The following is a 17,449-nucleotide window of genomic DNA, read 5'->3' as shown; positions in this document are numbered from 1 at the left end:
GATTCGGTTCTGCCTCATGTTGTACTGGCCTTAGAGTCTAGAGCAGCTGAAGACATTTTTGAAGTCTGGAACAAAAATCAGGATTGAGACAGAAAAATCTGGCTGCGGACAATGAGGACGTGTGCTAGGGGGTTAGGATTCAATTTGAATGTCCAATTACATGGTTACAAGCCTGTTTATGCCTTATGCTTTTCAGATAAGAATCAGATTTTGGAAGGAAGAACACAATCTTTGCCTTGCTCAATTAAAAAAATAGATTTTTAGAACTTCAGGATAAGTGGCAAAAAATAAAAATAAAATAAAAAATAGATATTTGTCTTGTTCATTCTGCTGTTTTTCAGGATCTCAAATAAAAGGTTTGATGGGGCTGGGCATGGTGGCACATACCTGCAATCCCAGCCCTTTGGGAGGCCGAGGCAGGTGGATCACTTGAGGTTAGGGGTTTGAGACCAGCCTGGCCAACATGGCAAAACCCTGTCTCTATTAAAAATACAAAAACTAACTGGGCATGGTGGTGGGTGCCACCAGCTACTCAGGCCAAGGCAGGAGAATAGCTTGAACCCAGGAGGCAGAGGTTGCAGTAGGCCGAGATGGCGCCATTGCACCCTAGCCTGGGTGACAGAGCAAGACTCTGTCTCAAAAAAAAAAAAAAAAAAAAAAGTTTGATGGAAAAGATTATTTTACACAATTATTTTTTGTGATATGTTTTTCAATTATTCATAGTATTTCTAACCCTCATTACTTTAGCTGTCATGGCAGTGACATTTTTCTTGAGAAGAGAATTCTCATTATATACTTTCTACATTAGAAACTCCTAATCAGTTCTTACTTGAAATTGTTCTCCTGTCAATCTACCAGGACAAAGGACAAATAAGTGAGTCGTGAGATACTCAAAAGAGATAACCAACTGGGCCTCTCACATAAAGGACAGAACCTTTTTTTCTCCTAGCTTGGAAAATTTGTCCTCCCGGAATTAATCAGCCAATGTCTTCTGAAAACCAAAATAAAACAAAATATCTACTTTGTTAAAATCCCTTCACAAGGGAAAACACAAAAATAGAAATACATAGATGTAAATTCAGCTGAATGACCAAAAGTTGTGTTTTGTGTAGTGTTTTACTCAAGCCTAGTACAAAATCATAAATTTCCCTTATTTTAATAAGCCACATCCCTGTTCATTTGTTGCTCTTATTTTCTAAGACTATTGGGCAACTTTCACTACTCCAACATCCTGAAGTTGTTATCCATCTCTATGCCTTTACATAAGCTGTTCCCTCTGCTTTAAATGCCCTTACTATTCGTTCTCTGATTAAAGTACTATGCTTATCAAGTCAAACCTCTGTGAAGCTCCCTTTTTTGTTCAGGGGCTCTTCTCTCTTCCCATCCCCTTCCTCCAATCTAGGTGCAGTAACTTCCTCCACAGAACTCCCATGTCACTCATTTTCAGTGTCCTCTATTAAATCACTTAGAATATTGTAATGAACTTGCTTTTTTCTTCTACCAGACTCTTTGTGGGTTCCTTAAGGGCAAGGATCATGTTTTATTCATTTTCATAGTCTCATCACTTAGTACAGTATCTGATTTAATCTAGAAGCTCATAAATATTGAATGAATTTTGATATTTCCTATTTTCTACATGTAATTTACTTCATATTTCTTTTAAAGTTTCAATTCTTTTCTTATTCTCTTTACATTAAAGGTCTCAAACTAGAGACACATTGACCATTAGTGACTCAGGAAGCCACTTTGTTTTCCAGATCTGTACATTGGAGCTAATGACACAAACCTATTTTAAAAGCCTATAGTAAAAATAAATTCCTTATCCTCTTGAGAGACAAATGCTAATAAAATTGGGATTTACTTTGGAAAACCATTTTGCAGTATTTTATGAAGTCAGACATACACCTACTGATATGCTTTGGCTCTGCGTTCCCCACCCAAATCTCATCTTGAACCGTACTCCCATAATTCCCACGTTGTGGGAGGGACCCGGTGGTAGATAATTTGAATCATGGGGACGGTTTACTCCATACTGTTCTCATGGTAGTGAATAAGTCGCATGAGATCTGATGGTTTTATCAGGGGTTTCCGCTTTTGCATCTTTCTCATTCTCTCTCTTGCCTGCTGTGATGTAAGACGTGCCTTTACCTCCCACCATGATTGTGGGGCCTCCCCAGCCACGTGGAACTGTAAGTCAAATTAAAACTTTTTCTTTTGTAAATTACCCAGTCTCAGGTATGTCTTTATCAGCAGCGTGAAAACAGACTAATATACCTACCTTATGATCAAGGAATGTAACTCCTAAGCTGGGCTCAGTAGTGTACATCCATTGTCCCAGCTACTCTGGAGGCTGAGATAGGGGATTGTTTGCGCTCATGAGTTTGAGGCTGTACTGAGCTATGATCACACCACTGAACTCCAGCATGAGCAACATAGCGAGACCCACAAAAATTATGTACAACTCAAACTGCCATCAAGAGGAGAACAGAAAAATAAATTGTGATATATTCATACAGTGGAATACTACTTTCACAATAAAAAGAATTGAACTACTAGTACATGCAGTATGATTGATTCTCAACAACATTCAGCTAAACAAAAAGAGCCACAGGAAAAAAGAGTACAAACTGTATGGTACCATTCATACGAAATTCAAGATTAGGCAAAATTAACTTATGGTTATAGAAATCAGAATATTGGCCAGGCAGGCTGGCTCATGCCTGTAACCCCAGCACTTTGGGAGGTCAAGGTGGTAGGATCATTAGAGGCCAGGAGTTCAAGACCTGCCTATATAACATAGCAAGATCCCATCTCAATCAATGAATCAATCAATCAGAAATCAGAATATTGTTTTTAGTCAGGGAGGGTGTTGACTGGAAGGGATGTCTACCCTATGTTTATTGGAGCAGGGAGAGTGCAATTCTGGTCTCCTTGGTTCTGATGTGGGTAGGGAGTACCTCCCTAAGAATATGCACATGGGACAGGAGTTAAGGCCCCCAAGTAAATAGAGGTCTAGTAGGAAGGAGGAATGAGTTTGAGTAGCTAAAAAACAATGTCCCAATGTCCACTCCGTAACCCAACTCCTCATTTAGTATTGGAATGCCTTCAACATCCAATGTAGCTAAAACAATATATGAGTTAAACTAATTATTAAGTATCCTGCATCTAAATAATTCATCCCTAGGGGCTCCAGATTAAAAAGATGGATTAAATACCGTCATCTAATTTTGTTCCCTCCTAGAATCCCATTTTGTGTGTGGTGTGTGTGTCTAAACACCTAAACCATATGCATAGGGAAGGTAAAAAATAACAGCAACATTTTGAAAGCTGAAAAACAGATGGACAAATGCCAGCTGACATAGGTGACTTGAGAAAGCTCAATCCCAAAACAGCAATGGAAAAACCTGAAAAGCAACCTTTCGTACACTGTACAATCTTCTAAATGCATAGGAATAGGTACCACCAGTTACCTCCTAGGATTTTTGTAAGAATTAAGTAAGATAATATTTGCAACTACTTACTGGCACATAGAATGAGCCCTTAGGAAATATTAGCTATCACTACCACTGTCATGCCTTTGGTTAAAACGAGTCGGATTCTCAACTGCCTATAGAAAAAGATTAAGCATTCTTTTTTTCTTTTTTTGTAATGGGCACAGAGGATATTTATTTAAGATGGTGGTTTTCAAACTTTTAAAAAAGTAGCAGACCGCTTGTTTTGTAAATGAACCTTACTATAGGAAGCAGATAAATGTGGCACTCCTTGGGGAGCAGCAAGGGTGAGGGGCCTGGGCTCTACCCTCTCACTTTCCACCTTATCCTTTAAAGGAGACTCTGACATCCCTGAGGAACACAATTGGTTTAGAGAGAAAGGGAAAAGAGGTTAACATTTAGACAAATAAATGAACGAATAAAATAAATGAATAGGGAAAAATGGAAAGCCTTTCCTTAATGTGGAGGTAGAAGTGGAGCTGGAAAATCACTGCTTTGTAACCATCACAGTAAAAATTGCAAGAATCATCGATGAATACTTAATCCAGGAGGGAAAGTTTGTTTAGAAGCAAGATATTTGCATGATCTTCATGCAAACAGATGGCACATAAGGGAGAAAACACTGCTTATACCAGGGCAAATATTACTGACCTGCAGACTTGAAAAATGTGAATGTCACCTAAGGCAAGAAAACGCTTAAGTGCTTCAGATTAAAAGCTGAGAGACACAGTGCCTATTAATAAATACAACATATGATTTCTGACTGGATCATGTAAAAGAAAAGCCATAAAGGACATTATTGGGACAACTGACATTTGAAATGTGGATTGTAAATGTGGTACCAGCCAGGTGCCTGTAATCCCAACACTTTAGGAGGCTGTGGCAGACAGATCACTTGAGCTCAGGAGTTCAAGACCAGCCTGGGCCACATGGTGAAACCCTGTTGCTATAAGAAATTAAGAAATTAGCTGGGTGTGGTGGCACCTGTGGTCCTAGTTACTTGGGAGGCTGAGGTGGGAAGATGGCTTGAGCCTAGGAGGTGGAGACTGTAGTGAGTTAGGATCATGCTACTGCACTCCAGCCTGGGCCATAAAGCAAGACCCCGTCCAAAAAAAAAAAAAAAAATTGATAACAAGCATTGTATCAGTGTTGTTTCCTGAATTTGATAAATGTACTGTGGTTATATGAAAGAATGTCCTGATTCTTAGGAGACACAAATGAGTACAGTATATGGCCTAAAGAGGAAAAGATATGTGTGACCTACTCTCAAACAATTTAGAAAAAAACATATACAGTGTGTTTACACAGATGGAGAAAACAGTGGTTCTCCAAGTGGGATCCCTGGGGGAGCAGCAGTGTCACCTGGGAACTTGTTAGCAACACAAATTCTTGGGCCCAGCTCAAACCTACTAAATCACCTGTATGGGGTGGGGGCCAGGAGTCTCTGTTTTAACCTTAGCCTTCCTGGTCATTCAGATACATGCTAAACTTTGAAAACCACTAAAACAGAGAGAATGAGAAAACAAATGTGGTGAAATGTTACAATCAGTGAATGTAGAGAAAGGGCATACAGGAGTCTTCTGTATTATTCTTGAAACTTTTCTGTAAAGTTTGAAATTATTTCAAGATAAATATTAAAAAGAAAATTACCCTGGTACAGTAAGTGTAGACATGTGGATAGGAGACCTGGGAGGTAGGAAAGCAAATCACAGAGTTAACACAGGAACCATGCATGAGGTGATGTAATTTACAACTAAGACTGCTGCCACTCCAGTGCTGAGTGAGGACAGGCTATCTGCAGAGTCTTCAAATAACAAATCTCCTCCTTGCAGCACATTTGGGCACCAACCATACTAATCTGAATAGGACAGTCCGGCAATCTCTGTAGAGAGGTTTCCTTCAGAAAAGCTTTCAGGGAGCATGAGGAAAACAGTGGTCACAGCACTCCAGAATTCTATCGAGGGCTGATCTGTGACATTTTCATTCATTGCTGTAATTTTCACCAGTTTTTGGAGTCCTTCAGTAATGTGTAAGTTATTCCAATTGCGGAGATCTTCAATCAGAATACTAGTGCTAAGAACTCCGTATTTGATAAACTTGTGAAAATACACATCTTCACTAAAACCTTTGAGAGGTTTAGTGTCCAAGACTGATTTGATCCCTAAGGTATGTGACATGAGGTTGAAACCACCTTTACAAAGATTATGAAAGTGACAGAAGTCAGGCCAGGGGTGGTGGCTCATGCTTGTAGTCCCAGCACTTTGGGAGGCCGAGGTGGGCGGATCATGAGGTCAGGATATCAAGACTATCCTGGCCAACATGGTGAAACCATCTCTACTAAAAATACAGAAAGATTAGAAGGATGTAACGGTGCACGCCTGTAGTCCCAGCTACTTGGGAGGCTGAGGCAGCAGAAATGCTTGACCCCAGGAGGCAGAGTCTGCAGTGAGCCGAAATCGCGGCACTGCACTCCAGCCTAGGTGACAAAGTGAGACTCCATCTCAAAAAAAAAAAAAAAAAAAAAAACAAAGAAAGTGAGAGAAGTCTAGCATAGCTGACTCCATCTTGCTTCCAGCCTCACAGGCTTGATTCAGCATTCTTGGGCGCCTTGGTAAGAACCTTCACCATCTGCCTTTTGGCTTTATTTCCCATCACTCTTGTCTTGCATGGGCAACACCACACTGCTTGTACTCACTGGCACATGCTACATTGTCTTCTAAGATGGAATGCTCTTTTGTCTTCATCTAACGCCCATTCATGTTTTAATTTCTTGGGCATCACTTCTCTTAGGAAGCCTCTTTTGGGAATCAAGAAGATGAGAAAGATCAAGCTACTGAAGAACGAAGAGAACAGCATGCATAACGATCTCAAGGCTAGAAAAAACTTGAAGTATTTACGGAATTGAAGAAGGCAGAGGGAGACACTCTTAAGAAAGTGAGGGAGACAGGAACCTGAAAAGATAAGCACGATCTAGTTTATGCAGGACTTTGTAAGACAAGGTAGGGAATTTAGATTTTATTCTAAGAGCAACAGAAAGCCTGTGGAGGGCTGTAAGCAAGGGTGTGATACAATCAGGTTTATATTTTTAAAAGATCACCCTGGCTACTATATAGGAAATGGACAGAACAGGGGCAAGAGAGGGAAAAAAAGTGACCACAAAGATGCCATTGCTGTAGTTCAGAGTAAGAGGTATCAGTGGCATGGCCACAGAGATGGGAAGAGGTAGGTCTGCTGGAGACACATTAATATATTAGTATTTTACAATCAGAACTGGAACAAAACTTTCCGATGGATTCCATACGGAAGGGATAAAGGGAAACTTAAAGACGAAACCAAGGTTTCTTGATTATGCTATGTACTGAATGGAAAATACTGGAGCAGAAACAGGCTTCAGGGTAAAAATGAAAAGTTTTTGTTGTTGTTGTTGTTTTCTTGTTTGAGACAAAGTCTCACTTTGCCACTCCAGCAAGAGCGCAGTGGCATGAACACAGCTTACTGCAGCCTCAACCTCTGGGCCCAAGTGATTCTCCTGCTTCAGCCCCCCAAGTAGCTGGGACTATGGGTGCATACCATCACACCCTGCTAATTTTTGTATTTTTTGTAGAGACAGGGTTTCACCATCTTGCCCAGGCTGGTCTCGAACTCCTGTGCTCAAGCACTCCGCCTGCCCCGGCCTCCCAAACTGCTGGGATTACAGGTGTGAGCCACTGCATCTGGCAGAAAATAAAGTTTTATGAGTTGGGAATAGGGGTTCATGCCTGCAATCCCAGCTCTTTGGGATGCCAATGTGGGAGGATTGCCTGAGCTCAGGAGTTCAAGGCCAGCCTGGGCAACAAAAGGAGACTCCATATCTACAAAAGAATTTTTACAAATTAGCCAGGTGTGGTGGGGCATGCCTGTGATGCCAGCTACATCAGTGGCTGAGGCAGGAGGATGGCTTGAGCCCAGGAGGTTGAGGCTGCAGTGAGCCATGATCATGTTCCTGCACTCCAGCCTGGGCAAGAGAGCAAGACCCTGTCGCCAAAAGAAAAAAAAGTGTATCTAAAACTTAAAAACATCCCATAAAAACTTACAACACATCCCATAAGGTTATACCAAGGGTATAAACCTTGGTCTATAGTCCTCAGTGAGACTTCTAAATAAAACTAATTATGTAAAAGCTTGAATTTTTTTTTTAAGTTGACAGAAGGTAAGCAAATTATCTGGGGAACTGTAGTGGGGATGCTAAACAGTAGAGTACCCATGTACAATTAATTTTGGCTACTCTAGGCACTCTGCCTATGGGATAGCACTGCTCCACAAGGAGCAGTTAAAAAAAAAAGAAAAGAAAAATAAAAGATTTGGACATGTTGAGATGCTAAAGAGTATCCAAGAATAGATGTCAAGTTGAATAGCAATCTTGAGGAAAGGCTGGAATCACATAAATCAACCTGGTAGTAAGCAACAGAGATGAAATTTAAAATTATGGGAGTAAATTGAATTAACCAGGAAGGCAGTACAGAAAGAGAGGAGCAGGGGCCTAGCTCCAAGACTCAGGGAAATGTAGTCTTTATAGGACAGGGAGAGGAGGGAAAATCAGCAAATTAGACTGTGGAGTGGTGAGAAAGGGTAGTGTTCCATGGAGGAAGAGGTGGCCAACAGAGTCCAGTGCTTTGCGGAGATCAAGAGAGGAAAGAACAGGGAATGTCTTTTGGCTTTGGCAACATATAAGCAGTTGATGCCTTGTCAAGAGCAGCTTTAGTGACATGACTAGAGCAGAAGTCAAATGAAACTGAAGCTGAATGAAAGATGAGGAAGAGATAACAGTGTTTATGTATTAAACTGTATGACACTGAACTTTCACAATTTTTGATGTACAAAACCAAAAATTTCATGACTCCTTTTTTTTTTTTACATTTGACAAAAGAAAAATGAACAGATGGGGCAGTAGTTAGAAAGGAATATGAGATCAAGCAGAGTCAGAAAGAAGAGGGTTGCGGGTTTTAGTGGGGACCACCAGAGTGTGTTTGTACACGGATAAAAATGATGGAGTTGGCTGGGAGCATGTTTGTACACCGATAAAAATGAGGCAGTTGGGCCGGGCGCGGTGGCTCACGCTTGTAATCCCAGCACTTTGGGAGGCCGAGGCGGGTGGATCACGAGGTCAGGAGATAGAGGCCACGGTGAAACCCTGTCTCTACTAAAAATACAAAAAAATTAGCCGGGCGTGGTGGCGGGCGCCTGTAGTCCCATCTACTCGGAGAGGCTGAGGCAGGAGAATGCTGTGAACCCGGGAGGCGGAGCTTGCAGTGAGCCGAGATTGTGCCACTGCACTCCAGCCTGGGCGACAGAGCGAGACTCCGTCTCAAAAAAAAAAAAATGAGGCAGTTGGCTGGGTGTGGTGGCTCACATCTGTAATCCCAGCACTTTGAGAGGCTGACACAGGTGGATCACTTGAGGTCAGGAGTTCAAGACCAGCCTGGCCAACATGGCGAAACCCCATCTCTACCAAAAATAAAAAAATTAGCCGGGTGTGGTGGCACATGCCTATAATCCCAGCTTCTTGGGAGGCTGAGGCAAGAGAATTGCTTGAACCCGGGAGGTGGAGGTTGCAGTGAGCCGAGATCATGCCACTGCACTCCAGCCTGGGTGACTAAGAGATACTCTGTCTCAAAAAAAGAGGCAGTCATCAGCTGAAAGGTGGGAGAAAGGAAGGTTTGATAATCAAAGAAATGACATGAAATAATCCTTAAATAGAGTAATGTGAGACAAAACAGAAAATGTTAAGAAGCCAGGTTTGCTTATTTCTGCTTGAACCCCTGACTGTGATGAAATGCAGCTCCTCAGGAAGAATCTTAAAACAGGATAGAGCACACGGCCCCCCGTGTCACTCGCCTGAGTTACAACGTTCCTGAAACAGTAAATGAACTTGACCTTACCTTTTCCTACATGAAGATGTCTGACAGGGTTAGTGATTATGCTTCTACAATCTATAACCAAATTACTTTAGACATCTATAAACTGATGTACTCTTACACCCAAACTTTAATGAGATTTCACACATACAGAACCCCCACAACCCACATAGAAGCAATGGGCTGAAAGACCACTTTGGAGCCCTGTGAAAGAACTGCCCTCAGGGTATAAACCTTGGTCTACAGTCCTCAGTGAGACTTCTGAATAAAACTAACTTTAATTATGTAAAAGCTTACTTTTTTTTTTGACAGCAGGTAAGCAAATTAACTGGGGAACTGTAGTGGGGATGCTAAACAGTAGAGTACCTATTTGTTAAGGGCTGATGGCGAATTTATGGGAGAGGCTAAAAACACAAATGCCAACAGGAGCCAGGCAGGTAAATGACTGAAGCAGGCTGAGTGGCGAACGAACTCAAGAATGAATGCCCCATCTAAAGGGGCAGCCAGTGGAGTGGCCATCAAGACTATCAGCTCTATGCTGCCAGATCTCCTGATTTCTCAAGGGAAGCCAGAAATCTTTATTTTTTTGATATGTTAATTTTTAAAACTCTATGGACTCAAAAAAATATTTCTAAGTGCAAAAAAATATAGTGCGTGGATGACTAGTTTCTGATTTGTTATCACACCAGATTACAAGATTTTCTTCAACAGTGCTCAGCTGTGGAGGTACTGTCATGGTTGCATTTATCCAAGGTTTAATATGTGCTAAGAAAGTGATGGGGGCCAGGCGCGGTGGCTCACGCCTGTAATCCCAGCACTTTGGGAGGTCGAGGCGGGTGGATCACCTGAGGTCAGGAGTTGGAGACCAGCCTGGCCAACATGGTGAAACCTCGTCGCTACTAAAAACAAAAAAATCAGCCGGGTGTGGTGGCGGGCGCCTGTAATCCCAGCTACTCCTTGTGAGGCTGAGGCAGGAGAATCACTTGAACCCAGGAGGCAGAGGTTGTGGTGAGTCAAGGTGGCACCACTGCACTCCAGCCTGGGCAACAAGAACAAAATTCCCTCTCAAAAAAAGAAAGTAATGGGAAAGGAAACGTGACCTGAGGTAGTGAGTGCTAACAGAGTGATTGTAATAATGAACTACAGAAAATTAAGTTAAATAAAGACAATCTAGAAGCCAAGGGTTCATGGTTACAGTGAAAGTCTGGAGGAGTCAATGTATTGAAGGAATCAATACCAAATCCTACTCCTCAAGTTCTTCAGCAAATGATGTAAGTGCTGATGACGGTGGTCACAGAATGTACACATTTAAAAAACGGTGCTGACGCCGTTCTTAGAAATTACAACTTTCAGGTGCATCAGGAGAGTGAGTCGAAGACACGCAAATTTCAAAAGCGATTGGACGATACATTTATATTCAGTCTGATAAGGGATTTTGTTACTTAGCTGACTTTTTAAAAATGCATCCTAAAAATACATATAATCATGAGAAAAACATGAGACAAATTCCATGATTAGGACATCCTACAAAATACATCACCAGTACTCCTCAAAACTCTCAAGGTCACCAAAAGTAAGGAAAGTTTGAGAAACTGCCACAGCCACAAGAGGCATATAAGGAGACATCATAACTAAATGTAATGTGGTATTCTGGATGGAATCCTGGAACAGAAAAAGGGTATTAGGTAAAACCGAAGGGAATCTGACTAAAATGTGAACCTTAGTTAACAATAGTGTAAAATATTGGTTCATTAATTGCAACAAATGTACCGTATTAGCATAAAATGTTAATAATAGGGAAAAGTGGATGCTGGGTATATGGGAACATCTCAAATAAACTACATTAAGAAAATAATACCTGTTTTTAAAGGTGTAGTGAATAAAACAATGGCCACCCATATATTTAACACCCGGTTTAATAATGGTCAATACAGTTAAAGCCTCCCTTTATTGTCCCCTCCTTACCAGATATGACCGCTTTTCTCAACTTGATTTTCATTCTCTTGTATTTCTTGACTTCTTTAACTACGTATATATACATAACTAAGCAATATATAGCATTGTTTTACAAGTTTTAGAGTTGAATGTACATGAATTGTCATACCACTTATTTTTCTACATCTTTCTCTTTTTGTCTCATCACATTTCTGAGTTCACTCTTCTTTTATTGGCGTATAATACTACATCCTAATTAACATCCCATAAGGTATTTATTCTCATTGATGGACGTTTCTAATTTTTTGCTTCTACCCACAGCGCTGTTACGTACATCCTTGTTCACTTACCAAAGTTTCTACAAGACGTACAGGTAGGAGCAGAGTGCTGGGGTTTAGTAACTGAAAATCTTTTTTTACTAGATTTTGCCAAATTGCTTTCCAAAGAGGTTTTAACATTTGCGCACCTACTAGCAGGTGCGTATGTTTAGGCGTGTGGAGGAGAAACTATTTAAAGACATACAAACTAGATAATATACTTGCTTCATTCTCGTCTGAGTTTCGTACCCACGCAATTATTTCTGCAAACAAATAGGCAACTACCACTACCACTTCCCACACCGCCAGCCGCAGTTTTCCTTGGGGAGACGCGGATACAAGGCAGCTTCCGGCGTAGGCGGTGACGCAAAGGATGGCGTAAGCACGCTCGGGACGTCGGCGTCCTGTTGATCGTCTTTGAAGGCCCCTTTCCGGGCTGTCTGACACGATGCAAGTGTCAGCTTCTGTTGGCCGTTTGCCTTTCTTTCTCAAGAAAGGAAAATATCCTCACAGACTTTCTGTGTTCTCAGAGACGATCTTCTTCCCTAGAAAAGAGTCGCTTACGGTTGGCGTTTTCCCTCAGGCAGCGCCGTGGGCAGCCCACAGGCCCTTGTAAGGCGCGCGCCGCGGCCCCGCCTCTTTCCTTTCGGCCGGAACCGCCATCTTCCAGGTAGGGCCTGCGCGTGGCTCCTGGGCGCTAAGTGTTCGACAGACTTGAACCGTGACCTTGTGGCCTCAGAGGTCGTCCACTGGGACCGTGGGGAGACTCTCTAACCTGTTTGAGGTCCATTGGCATGGGCGGGTTAAACCATGTTCTGCCAGACGGAGAGCAGCGTGCGCCGGGTCGGGCCTGGGCCGTGGGCTGAGAACCGGACTGCGATGTTGCGGCCCTGCGGGGGGACATTTGCGAGAAAGACGAGACTGAGTCGCTTGGGGTGAGGCGACTCGAGTTAATCTTAAAAGACTTCGTTTTATGTTCCCGTGGCTGCATCTCTGGTACCGTGGGTGGCCCTCTGAACATAGGCTGTGTGGGGGCCGCGTGGCCTGATGCCTTTCTAACTCCTTTCATTGTGGATTTTTTATTCCTAATCTTGTGATGATGTTGGGTGAGGACTTAAGGGGTAGTAGGAATGGGTTTAAAGTCAGGCGTCGGCTTTAATCTCCTGTGAGGCCTACAAGTGTGAAAACCTGGGCTCTTGGTCGGAGAGTGGGTCCTGGAGTCGTCCTGGGTAATGAACCCTCACTGCTCTTAGTTAATGCATAAGACGATTTCCGACTGGTTTTAAAATTTGACCCCACGTGGTGATCGGACGAAGGGAAAGTGTTTTGAGGTTGCAACACCAATATTTGCACCAAGAGGAGGAGATACTGTTGTGCGACTTCTAGGGCAGCATGCTTTGAGTGAAGGGAAACATTTAGCCGTAGTTCATCATTTTCTGTAGTTGGTGGACGTTAACAGAGTCGAGCAAACTGCAGGTTGCTCTTTATAGTGGATCCTAGTTGCCATGATTTTAATACTGTTACAGACTGTAAAGCATCGTTTTGAAAAGTGCCTTCAGTTTTAAGCGTATGGGGTCCATGCGGAAAATGGATTCCAAACTCAGAAAGATGGATCTAGTGGAGGACTGTGAGCTCTGGAATCAGGAATGAGTTAACTGGTTCTGCCACTTGGTGATCCAACAGAGTGACTTGAATCTACACAGGACCACCCTTTGTATACTAACTTAGCACAAGTTTTTTGAAACTTTATACACATAAAAAGGCTTTGGGGATTGGAACAGGGTACCTGGCATTTAAAGGGTTCATCCATTGTAACAATGGTTTGGCTTTGGTGAGTTAGGTGAAACATGTCTTCCTGCTATACAATTTTTATAAAAATGGTACTTTGGGAGCCATTCTTAAAGGATTGTTAGTAAATTTAGAAACCAAATTGTGTTAGAATACTGTCAACACGTTAAGCCTGACTGCTGTATTTTACCTTATGGTAGGAGTAATGGCCAGGAATGGCACTTCTGCCCTATAATGACTAAAGAGCCATCGAAACTATTGTTTTGGCCTTTTTGGGAAACAAAGGAAAGGTTAATTTCTAAATGCCTGTAGGTTAATTTGGGAAACAAAGGAAATTTTAATTTCTAAATGCCTGAATTCTTAGATGATGATAAATTAGCTGCCAGTTACTACTGAGCACCTTACACGGGCCAAGCATTGCTGAGTTCTTTGTAGACGTTACCTCAGTTATGAAAGTGTTCACCCCTATTTCACAAATGAAGATGAGAGATGAAATGTGAGTTTCGCAGCTAGTAAGTGGCAGAGCCTATGTCAAATTTAGGTCAATGATTATAAAGCCTGGGTTCCCCTCTCTTCTACCCTATATACATTCGTAGTAAATAATCAGAAATGTGAAGTGGCTTGAGATTTCTGATAGTTAAATAGATGGTGTTTGAGATACACCATCACGGAAAATTTGGTTGACAAGAAAGATTTAATTCACATAAAAATGTAAGGCTGTTTTATTGTGTTCTTCAATAAATTATCTTCTAGTTAGTAATTACATGCCCTTGGCATTCTAGATTGGGTTCTACAGATTGAGTGTGGTAGAATTCCTGTTGTGTTTTTATATTCTCATAGAGAAAGGGTACTGGTTTGGATTCTTGTATCAAGTTGTGCTACTTAAGAGTTTTGATGTTACGGAACTTGGGCAGTTTTGCCAAAAGACCTTACTTGCTAAAATAATGGTTTTTTAACCTTTCAACAGAACTAATTGCTTGGTGATCCAGCTTTCAGTTTGCAGTTCTCACTTTGCTACTGAAATGTGAACATTTGAAATTACAGGGGTTTGGGGCAAATGCCAGTTTTCAGTTGTATTTGACTGTTATGCTTTTTGGTTTCAGTAATTCACCAAAATGACAAACACAAAGGGAAAGAGGAGAGGCACCCGATATATGTTCTCTAGGCCTTTTAGAAAACATGGTAAGTAGATTTACCTTCCTTGAGAGAAGCATTTGTGTTCTGTTGTGTTCAACATGTGTTGTAGTTCATAGAATGTGTATCAATAGCATTAAATAACTAGCGTCTGCCCAGCTTACTTTGTGATAAGGTAAATAAATTACCAAAATTATATGGTAATTTTGTGACTAAATATTGATGCAAGACTAAACTTTGGAGAGAGGTTGTGATTTAGTAGCCTGATTGTGCTTTCAGGAGAAATTGTCCATTGGCAAGGTAATAAGCATGTAACCATCAAAAATGATATACATGTTAAAAGCTAGTAAAATTGCATTTCTTTTACTCTAGACTTTTAGCCTTAATACTAACTATACCAAATTTATTTTTGTAGGAGTTGTTCCTTTGGCCACGTATATGCGAATCTATAAGAAAGGTGATATTGTAGACATCAAGGTAAACATAAAATTGGGAAAATAACACTACAGAAGTGAGAAAAGTTGGATTTAATCTAGTGTAGGAATTCAAATACTAGTGTATATTGCATCTGTAAGAGTATACAATGGAATTTTTTTTTTTTGAGATGGAGTTTCGCTCTTGTTGCTCAGGCTGGAGTGCAATGGCGTGATCTCACCTCAACCTCCGCCTCCCTCCTGGGTTCAAGCGGTTCTCCTGCCTCAGCCTCCCAAATAGCTGGGATTACAGGCATGCACCATGATTCCTGGCTAATTTTGTACTTTTAGTAGAGACGGGGTTTCTCCATGTTGGTCAAGCTGGTCTCCAACACCTTGGGTGATCCGCCGGACTCAGCCTCTCAGTGTGCTGGGATTATTACAGGCGTGAGCCACCGTGCCCGGCCTAGAATGGATTTTTTAAAGTGCTATTCTTAGCAGAATTTAAATTTTCCTCATTACCTGCTTGGAGTTAATGGCTAGTGGAAATTGGGTGGTAGGGTGGGAAATTATGAGTTTGTAAGTTGGAAAGGAACGCCTTAGTGCAAAGTTTAATTGTTGATGAAGACTACTATTACTGTGATTAAAAACCCTCCTAGTGACAGCTGTGTTCTTCTGTGACCTGGATTTAAATGTATCCTGGCACTCTAGAGCTTAATGATGACTGTTTTTTTTGATTGCTTGAAGCAATGTGAAAAACACATTTCACCGGCTCTGAAAGCTCTTGAGTTGCCATTTGAAAGAAATCCTAGAATACCTTACAGTTACTTAAAAGTCAGATTTTTAAAGGAAGGGGAAATGCTGGTATATAACATTGGTCTCTTTAACAGGGTATGGGTACTGTTCAAAAAGGAATGCCCCACAAGTGTTACCATGGCAAAACTGGAAGAGTCTACAATGTTACCCAGCATGCTGTTGGCATTGTTGTAAACAAACAAGTTAAGTAAGTAGTGTTGTAGTTCTTTGCGGCTAACCGGTATTCCCTCATATACCCCCTTTTCACTTTGCCAGTTGGACTTATGTCTTTATTGGTCATTCAAGTGGGGCAAAGGAAATATCCTTTTAAAACTCAGGCAAACTGGGTGTTTGTCTGTATCCTGTCAGAGGAAACAAATTGAAATACGATTTACTGGAAAGTCTTACACAGTTTGTTACTAAGCATTTTTTTTGTTTGTTTTGTTTTGAGATGGAGTCTTGCTCAGGCCTCCTGGCTGGATTGCAGTGGTGTGATCTCTGCTCTCTGCAAGCTCCGCCTCCTGAGTTCATGCCATTCTCCTGCCTCAGCCTCCCGAGTAGCTGGGACTACAGGCGCCCGCCACCATGCCCAGCTAATTTTTTTGTATTTTTAGTAGAGACAGGGTTTCACTGTGTCAGCCAGGATGGTCTCGATCTCCTGACCTCGTGATCCGCCTGCCTCGGCCTCCCAAAGTGCTGGTATTACAGGCATGAGCCACCGCACCTGGCCCAGCAGTTTTTATAGAATAAAAAGAGAAGTTTAGTAAACTTTAAATTTTATTAGCAATCTGGTTTTAGTTAGATTACTAGAGTTTAAGAGGCCATCATCTCATCAGAGAGTTAAAAGTAGGGATGTTCTCTGCAAGGCCTCTTCTGATAGGATTAATAGTTGATTGTAAATTAAGTAATCAAGGCATACTTTGTTGATTTGCCATCTGGGTAAAAGGTTTATGGTTTATTTAATAAATGAAACTGCAAAATCAGTTTTCTACATTTCTGTTATATTTTTGATAAAGCACTTACAAGAATTTCTGCTCTGTCCAGGGGCAAGATTCTTGCCAAGAGAATTAATGTGCGTATTGAGCACATTAAGCACTCTAAGAGCCGAGATAGCTTCCTGAAACGCGTGAAGGAGAATGATCAGAAAAAGAAAGAAGCCAAAGAGAAAGGTACCTGGGTTCAACTAAAGCGCCAGGTGAGAATTTGGTGTATATTTCATTGATCCTTAGAGCACTTTAAGGTTGAGATTTAACACTTCACATAATTATTTTATTCCCTTTTTTTTTTTCCTTTAATAGCCTGCTCCACCCAGAGAAGCACACTTTGTGAGAACCAATGGGAAGGAGCCTGAGCTGCTGGAACCTATTCCCTATGAATTCATGGCATAATAGGTGTTAAAAAAATAAATAAATAAAGGACCTCTGGGCTGTAAAAATGTTTCTCTTCATTGAGTAGAAGTGTGGTGTCCTCTCCCCCAAAGAAATATTTAAAGCAAATTTTGGTGGTGTCCTAATTCGTTATGTAATGTCTTCACTATTCAAATTTAATGTATTTCTTGCTGAAGGACATGAGGTAGCTTATTGTGCAACAGATTACTCAGTTGGTTAGAAAATGGCCAGGTATTATGTATAAAATATTTGTACTGGTTTGAAGATAGTCCTTCTAAACTATCAAGGAAGAAA

General features: G+C 41.4%; 1 protein-coding gene and 2 non-coding genes across 3 annotated transcripts; all 3 read left to right on the top strand.

Moving 5' to 3' along the window:
* The first annotated feature begins 14,537 nt into the window (after positions 1–14,537).
* Positions 14,538–17,195, top strand: RPL21 (ribosomal protein L21). The gene is made up of 5 exons (XM_030818606.1): positions 14,538–14,607; positions 14,975–15,036; positions 15,863–15,975; positions 16,812–16,962; positions 17,066–17,195. The coding sequence occupies exons 1-5, from the start codon at positions 14,541–14,543 to the stop codon at positions 17,153–17,155; spliced, it is 483 nt and encodes a 160-aa protein (XP_030674466.1). The 5' UTR covers positions 14,538–14,540; the 3' UTR covers positions 17,156–17,195.
* LOC115836813 lies at positions 15,684–15,755 on the top strand. Its single transcript, XR_004031822.1, has one exon. It is a non-coding gene; the product is annotated as a small nucleolar RNA SNORD102 (small nucleolar RNA).
* On the top strand, positions 16,022–16,147 carry LOC115836819. The gene has a single exon (XR_004031828.1). It is a non-coding gene; the product is annotated as a small nucleolar RNA SNORA27 (small nucleolar RNA).
* Positions 17,196–17,449: the final 254 nt, after the last annotated feature.

This window comes from Nomascus leucogenys, chromosome 9 (assembly GCF_006542625.1).
Source record: "Nomascus leucogenys isolate Asia chromosome 9, Asia_NLE_v1, whole genome shotgun sequence".
NCBI lineage: Eukaryota > Metazoa > Chordata > Mammalia > Primates > Hylobatidae > Nomascus > Nomascus leucogenys.
The sequence above is the reverse complement of the archived record's forward strand: the minus strand, read 5'-3'. Positions and strand labels throughout refer to the sequence as shown.